General features: G+C 36.1%; 1 protein-coding gene across 1 annotated transcript; it reads left to right on the plus strand.

The window, feature by feature from the left end:
* Positions 1-2,273: 2,273 nt before the first annotated feature.
* LOC123546704 (forkhead box protein E1-like) lies at positions 2,274-5,757 on the plus strand. The gene is made up of 4 exons (XM_045333196.2): positions 2,274-2,550; positions 3,319-3,747; positions 4,303-4,567; positions 4,889-5,757. The coding sequence occupies exons 1-4, from the start codon at positions 2,467-2,469 to the stop codon at positions 5,446-5,448; spliced, it is 1,338 nt and encodes a 445-aa protein (XP_045189131.2). The 5' UTR covers positions 2,274-2,466; the 3' UTR covers positions 5,449-5,757.
* The last annotated feature ends 3,167 nt before the right edge of the window (positions 5,758-8,924 follow it).

The following is an 8,924-nucleotide window of genomic DNA, read 5'->3' on the forward strand; positions in this document are numbered from 1 at the left end:
TATTAATAACCGAGAAAAAAAGTTAAAATAAAATGTTCTTTATAGAAAAAAAAGGTATGTTCGTTAAAATTCAGCACAACTGTGATTTTCTTAAAGACTCACATTGCAAAACTTGATAAGAGGTTCAAATTTTTCAACAACAATGCAGCAAAAAATCAAAACACATGACCTGCCCTTTTTTATTTCGGGAAAGTGTACTCTGAAATTTTGAAAACTAAGGGTTAAATAAAATATACACTGTAAAAAATGGTCCGAATATGTAGAACTATCTCAATTATGAATATATTATAAATTGTGTTGATTTAAAAAAACGTTGATCTTTGAACTTTTAAATGGATATTCTGACTCATTTGCCCATTTTTAAGATTGACTGCAAATGTCTGTACAATTGTAATAGGTGCAAAAATATTGTTATTGCATTATATTAGAATCACTTAAAATTAACGCCAATTTCTTTATCTTTTACTTACAAAATTGTCTCAGCCAAACATATGCCTAAAGTATTTTTGAAAAATATACCAGTATATTTTATTTTATTTGAGTCTCATCCATTTACATTTTATACACATACACAAACAATAAAAATCACACGTATCATACAAGTAAATGGCCATCCTATATAGAATTACAAGAGACTATCTAAAAAGTACATTACACTATTAAAATCACAGTAAAGCTATTGCAAGTGTATTGTGTTGTATTTTGTGTTGTGTTGTGCATGCATTTATGTGTGTGTGTGTGTGTGTGTGTGTGTGTGCGAGCCTGTGTTTGTAAAATAATTACCTCTGACAATAACTAAAGCACTTCCTATGCAAAACTAGTATTTATATCAATACTGAATTACAGGAGACTTAATTATTATCACTGTTAATTTGTACGCACACATCTTTTTACATGAACCATATTTAAATGATAAAAACTGAGGAGCAGTCGCTAATTGAAAGTTAAAAACGTCTTAAAACCAAAATAAGGTATTAAGAATCTTTCTATGCAATTAAGAAATGGTTTAAAAAATCAGATATCTCCCTGGATCAGATCAAGGATGAACTAATTAGCAACTGCTTCTCAGATTAGATAAAAATACTCAACTCATACTACCGAGTAAAACAAGATGTTACATAAAGACATTATTTATAATGATAAAACATCAGTGTTTTATACAATGTTAAAAATTATACCTAATTATACAGGATGTTATATCTAAGTTGAAGAATACTGTAGCAGGTTTTTGCGGTCAAATAGTCATATCTTTGTTGGAGAGTACAAAAACTAGTTTTTGATCTTCTGTTAAATTAACAAAATTCATGTTTATATTAGATGCTTTGTTTAACATTGGTTACCTTAATTCGTTATATGAACAACATTCGAAAAGTACATGTTTTTCATTTTCTACTGACGATTTACAAATGGGACATATTCTGTTTTCAATAGGGAGGTTTTCATATCTTCCGGTCTCTAATCTAATTGGCGCTACACCACATCTAAATTTAGTGAAAGAGGCTCTGTGCTTTAAAGGCATATTCAAGCTCCTCTAATCTTCAGTTACAAAGTCCTCCTTTAGTAATTTATAAGTCCTTAGTTTATTTTCCCCTCTTCTACTTGTACCAGTGTCTCGATTAATAAGAGTTTTCCATTCAGCTTTATAAACTAACACAGCTGCTTCTACAATTTTATTACAGTAGATTTTAGATGACATATTGGCACACTGTCTTGAAACTTCAACTAAATCTAACTTCTCTAAACACCTAAGACACTCAAATTGCCAATTTTTACATCTCTGACCACTTTTCAACATACCTGTATTGAAAACTTTATAATTTACTCTATTAGTGTCCATTTTAATAAATTTATGCCACTGTTGACTAACAGATCTTTGAACTTTTAAATGGATACTCTGACTCATTTGCTCATTTTTAAGGTTGACTGCAAATGTCTGTACAATTGTAATAGGTGCAAAAATATTGTTATTGCATTATATTAGAATCACTTAAAATTAACGCCGATTCCTTTATCTTTTACTTACAAAATTGTCTCAGCCAAACATATGCCTAAAGTATTTTTTGAAAATATACCATGTTAAAAATAAAATGAAAAGTCTAAAAACAATTGAAATTCATTCATATTCAATATATATCTCAAACTGTGAACAACAGCGGTGTTACTGGCATACAAATTTTCGCGCCATTCGCTTGGGCGCTTGATTAGCACGTGAAAGGTGTTCACTCAACATAATCAATCAGTAGCAAATTACCGCTAGTCAACAATCTTGAATAGAGTGATTACATTTGAATTAAATTACTCAAAGTTTGCACGGGCAATATAAATATTTGTTGGAAAACATATACAATATCTAATGCTTTTAGCTAAGACTTAATTGCGAATAAAAAAGCTGATCTTGATTGGGACCTGATTATACATCTGTGCACTCGTGTGTGTTTTTTTTAATCGAATTTTTGAAACATTGTAATGATGCAGCGATTCACTATTGACTACCTCACAGGAAATATGGGCAGTTCATACCCGGAGCCCAATGGTTCTTCGGATGCTGAGGTATGGTTGTTTATAATTTTTCTCTCTGTGTTTTTTTTTTATGTATTTTCCGAACAATATATGCATCTGTGTTTTTTTTTTTGTTGTTATTTGTTACCGAGAAGAGGTCAAATATAATATATTATAGTGATCAGGTGATTTAGTGAGTAAATTTGTATTTTTGTGATAAATGTGTTTATTGTGATAGTAGTTAATGTATTAAATATTTCATACATTTGCTGTACCTTTGCCCGATGTAGTTCATCTGGCATATACTGTCAACAATTTACTTGGCCCTATATCTGGTTATATATTGTTGACTTCGAATCTCTTGTCCCTCACTGAATTATGGATGGTCAGGTGATCGCCTATACCCACAGATACTTGGGGGTCAGCATCCCTCCTCTCCCAATCCTCCGTCCCTGCCAACCTTCAGCCAATATATTTTCGCCACAAACTGATTATCATTATCTCGATCATACAACACCTTCTGTTACAATTGATAGTAAATGGTAATTTTTAAAACATGCTGAATTTGTAACGAAACATATTCAATGTTCGAGATATGTGCTCGACTAAAATTAGTGGCTGATATAGGCAGGGGCGGAGAGGGGAGGGGGGTTTGACCTCCAAGTGTCTGGGCCTATACCTAAAATAATGTCTAGATGGGTACCTGGTACTTTCCTTCTCTACCATAAAAACTGGGAAAAATCGCCCTATGACCTGAATATATGTCAGTCTGACTCTACACCCAACAAAAAATAAAAATTCCATCTCCTTTATTTGCAGATACATGTTGCTAACCATGACGGTCTACTTACACACATTGGTTCCAACTATCTTCACACTAGTCTCCACTTAGAAGATGTGTATAGCATCATCAACAAGGACACAGAAACAATCTCCGCCAACAAGCACGTGATGTCTCCTCTCGCAATAGATTCTAACTACGCTACAGTTGGAAGCGAAACTTCTCCACTTGTCGCAGACTCGAGTTATGTCTCCATTGGAAGTGAAACGTCTCCACTTTCGTCCCCACCAACGAACAGTGCAGGGTCAGAAAGCGAAGTTTCTTCAGTATCGTCACCAGCACAGGACAGCACAGAAAATGAATACCATTATACACTAGAAAGGGCAACACCATCTCCAAATAAGGACAGCGGAATCGAATCTGACAACTCCCCAGTATCCAGCTATACAACAGAAAATGTTAACAAGGTAAGGCTTCAGACCATTTTATTGCAATATGCAATTCGACCATTTTCATTAAGATGGATTTAAATACCATCTGAGCTATAATTATAACATGATTAGACTGTATCAAACTGTAGTTACTTACAATTATATTGATAACTGTTCACACTACATTTGTATATATGTTAAAGTATGAGGTGACTTATAGGCCCTCAGGGCCGGGTGCAAATAATTTGTTATATGAAAGTTGTATTATCTATTTGTAAATTGCACATGTCACGTTAATAAACAAACATTTACTTACTTATACACAGTAAAAGAGTACACAGTAACATAGAATATGTATCATGTATACTTTTATGTACACATTAAATTAAAAAAATGCCCTGCATAAAGTTAAAGATGCAATATAATCATGTAAATTGAAACACGAAGATACACGTATATGCGCAATCGTAGTGTATTCTGCTTAAAAAGTAAATGTGCTATTAAATTGTACTTCTCTGCTCTCTGTGTATATTATATAGAGAATATTAGTACAGGAATATTGACCAGTTAAATATTATACTTTTTTTTCAGAGTTTGCGGGAACTTGAGAAGAAAGCAGACAAAATAAAGGCATCAAAGACCACCACGACTGACAAGCCATCCCACTCGTACATTGCTCTTATCGCCATGGCGCTTCTCGACTCACGTGACCGGAAGATGACATTGGGCGACATCTATCGACATATTATGGATAATCATCCATACTACAACAATGAAGAGAAAGCATGGCGCAACAGCATCCGATACAATCTAAGCATTAATGAATGCTTCATCAAAGCGGGAAAGGATGAACTTGGTAAGCATAACCATATATAGACTTGCTCTACCACAGTCGCAATCTTTTCTTATTTCTTATCGGTAGCAATTTCACGTGGAATCATCAATATTCAATATACATGTCTGTTTGTTCTGCATGTATTTTTTAAACAGAAATTTAGTTCCAACAATGCTGTTCCAATTTATTAATTGATTCTTCCAATTAAATGAAAAACAGTTCTCGATGAATTGTTTACCTTGAAATGTTCACGCTGAAAATATTCTTACTTGTTTAGCAATGTTGTTCGACCGCAGATAAATCTAGTTCATGATGATTTAATCATTGTTTTTACATTATTAGCAGGAAAAGGCAACCTGTGGGGAATCCATCCAGCCTGCCTCGAAGACTTCAAAAATGGAGACTTCCGGCGGCGACAGGCACGCAGAAGAGCAAAGAAAACACTTAGAGGCATTGGACCTGCCGACTCAAACTCGGCATCAGAATATTCAGCTCGTATCAGCTCAGCTTATCAAACTATGACACCATCATATGTAAACTACCATCCTTATGCTGCTTCCGGTTTAATGCAACGTCAACAACAAATGACAGATTACACACATGCGTATAACGGACATATTCCAATGCCGTCTGCTTCATATTACAACACACTTGGACATTACCCAGCAGCGCAGTATACATCAATGGGCATGTCGAACTATTCTCAACCAACATATGACTATATTCAACAGTTTCCACGTGGTTATTCGGGGTATGAAGTTACCAACGCAACAGGAACGGACAGTGCTGCCAAAAGCAGACATGAAGAGTCAGGACTAAAATATTACCCTTATTCCACCACAGACAGTATGCCATCTCCAAACGACAGCGTTCCTTCCAACAATAACATAGAAATCTTGTAAAGATATCACAATTGTAAAAATGTGCTTTTTACCATAATGTGCATATGTGCTATGTATATACCGATGTATAAATACTGTACATAGAAAGACCAGAAAAATCAGAAAGCCTGTCAATTGGAAGAATGGAAGATTTTATTTCTTAACAACTCAAACCTCTTAGAATTTTTACTGAGACTACGAAAACGATTTTATGTTACCTGTATTGTTTTATAATTTTTATTTGTTTGCACTGATTTTTAAGTTTTCAAATTTTAATGATTATAAAAATAAACTTTGCAAAAAGTGTTGAATAAATGTATATAATTCTAATTTTACTGAGTTCTTACTTTTATACTTTGTGATGTAAGACAGTGTGCAATGTATATAGTGTTTACAAATTACCCATAACTACGTTCTTTTCCCGATAACTGAATCCATTTTACAATGACTAGCCTTTACAAATTACCCAAAATTTTCTTTTCCCGATAACTACAGCTATTGTGCAATGGCTAACACAGTTATTTTCTTTTCTCAAACATTGTCGCCGGAGTGGAATGGCTAGTCCATAGTAGTAACATTCCTTGTATTCGTGAACTGCAGACCAATTTGCAGTTTGTAATTCGATCCGGGAACTGCGAACTTCGAACTGCAGACCAGTTTGCAGTTCGCAATTCGAATTGTGAACTTCGAACTGCAGACCAGTTTGCAGTTCGCAGTTCGAATCTGAAACTGAGAACCGCAGACTAGCCGGCAGTTTATAGCTCCTATTTAGCAACCATTTACTAAATACTAAAATTATAAGGAAAACGTTCACATATACGTTCATTTTGAATTATAAACTGCAGACCAGTTAGCAGTTTGCTATTCGCATCGGAAGCTGAGAACCGCGGACTAGCCGGTGTAATGAAGTATTTCGACCCCCATAGAATAATGACCCCCGGTCATTATTCTATAGAAAAAGTGACCCCCCGGTCATAGTATTATGACCTCCAGATCATAGTACTATGACTCCCCCACGTGAAGTAAACTGAACCTCACGAAGAATATTGACTCCCATAAAAAAACGACCCCCGGTCATTTGGTCAAATTTAGTGATAACTCATGTATCTAAGGCCTAATTGTTGCATTTTATGCCCCCACTCGGGGGAGAGGGCATATAGATTTGCCCTAGTCCGTCCGTCCGTCCTTCCGTTTGACTATTAGCCCCAGATACTATCACTTGACACAGAAATCAGAGCATTCCGCAACGGGAAAAGGGATTCTATTTCTAGACTCTGTATCTTGGTGTATTCATTTTTTTTCAGGAAAATAACAATTCACAATACGTTCACAAAACACACCAGTGTCAATAATCCCTGCAAACTTCGGTATGAAGTAATTCTTCAGAAGAAAACTGCACAAGAAACTGCTAGCATAGAACTTAGTATTAATAGAAGTTGCAATACTTAGCAGTGGCAGCAAAGTACGGTAGCGGCAACAACAGAAAGTAGTAGTAGTAGTAGTAGTGGCAGTGGTAGTGGCAGCAGCAGCAGCAGCAGCAGAGGAATAAGTGACAGCAACAACAGCAGCAGGAGAAGAGGTAGATGTACAAGACGTATTAGTGGAAGCAGGTATAGTAGTATCAGTAGTAGCAGTTGTAGTAGTAGTAGTAGAAGTAGTAGTAATAGTAGAAGAAGAAGTACATGTAGTAATAGCAATAGAAGTAGCGGTACCAGTAGTAGTAGTACAATCAAAATGTTAACTATTGGCAATGGAGGGTATTAGAGTTGTAGATCTAGTAAAATTGTCCGTTAGGTTTGGTGGGGATCACTTTTTAATAGACATTATCGTCGAAAGTCTTTTTAGGAGCCGGTGTTTTACACGGAAACTTTTTTAAATAGAATAATGTCTGGGAATCGATATTGTATGAGAGTTCGAATGTAGTAATTTCGGCAGTGAGTATTTTATATGGAAGGAGTCACTTTTTCTATAGAATAATAACCGGGGTCGTTATTCTATGAGATTCGAAGGGAGTCATCGTTAGGGAGCCAGTATTTTACTTGGAGGCGTCAGTTTTTCTATAGAATAATGACTGTGGGGGTGGGGGGTGGGGGGGGGGGTCGTTATTCTATAGAGTTTTCAAAGGGAGTCAGTTTTTTATAAGGGGAGTCAATATTTTACAGGAAAGGAGTCACATTTTCTATAGAATAATGACCGGGGGGTCGTTATTCTATGGGGGTCGAAATACTTCATTACACCGGCGCTTTGCAATTCTAATGGAGGAGGGAATGCAGACCCTTAACCTGCATTTAACAACAACTTATATAGTTAGTAATTAAATTATAAGAGTAATGTTCCTATATACTTTTATTTTGAATCGTGAACTGCAGACCAGCCCGCAGTTTGCAATTCGATTCAAAAGCTATGGGCTTCGCATTGTGAAATGCATTCTAGTCCGCAGTTTGCAGGGCAGTGCTGATTAGACTGCACTTTAATATTTCAATCGTAAACTGCGGATCAGTTTGCAGTTCGCAATTAGATTCGCGAACTGCAGACCGCAATTCGAATCGCGAACTGCAGACCAATCTACTGTTTGCAATTCGATTCCAAAGCTATGGGCTTCGAATTTTGAAATGCATTCTAGTCCGCAGTTCGCAGGGCAGTGCTGATCAGACTGCACTTTGAAATTTGAATCGTGAATTGAGCAGGCGATGGTTGACCTATATAAAAATTATTAATAATTATAACTAACTCAAAGAAGAGCGGACGCAGTGGTCCAGTGGTAGCAATGTTTGACTACGAAACCAGGGGTCGTCTGCTCGAGCACCCGCTTCTAGAACTTAAAATTTCGTAACAATGGGATAAGAGTTCCGTGTATGGGTGATTTACATCTGACACGCTAAAGAACCAGGGAAGCTTCTAGAATTGGAACGTCTTCTGTACCTTGCACTATTACTAACAGTCTTCCGGAGAAGTCGCCCATATGGGTTGCACCAGTGTCATATATATAGGCCTACATTCCATGTCAAAAACGATGATAATGAACATGTTTAAAAATTTACCCAAAATGTATGTACACCATTAAGTAAGGCTGACCCTAACCTGTAGTCAGTATATTATACGCAATGATACCTAACCTAAATCCCTGCTCCGCGGCTATTAGACATTTGCGAATTAAGTCTACGTGGACTGTGAACACCTAAGACGATCGAATTTTCAAGGGGGCCGTCTCCACATGATAATTTTAATTTATGTTTGGTAGGAAAACATTCCTATAATGATGGTAAGATCTGGCTTATTATGTTACCGCACAGGATAAGATTTGGATTTGTCTTTCCGTCCGTCTGTTTACCATAGAAATGTTTTGTTATACATATCGCAAAAAGTATTAGATCTAGCGTCATAACACTTTCCTGAAATGTTCTTTAATATTATAAGTTGCGCATCTGCGACAAAGTTGAAAAGATGAGCTAGTCTGATCGCAATGTATCCGTATTCCATCGCCGTCGTCGTCCGAC

Source organism: Mercenaria mercenaria, chromosome 9 (genome assembly GCF_021730395.1).
Source record: "Mercenaria mercenaria strain notata chromosome 9, MADL_Memer_1, whole genome shotgun sequence".
Taxonomy (NCBI): domain Eukaryota; kingdom Metazoa; phylum Mollusca; class Bivalvia; order Venerida; family Veneridae; genus Mercenaria; species Mercenaria mercenaria.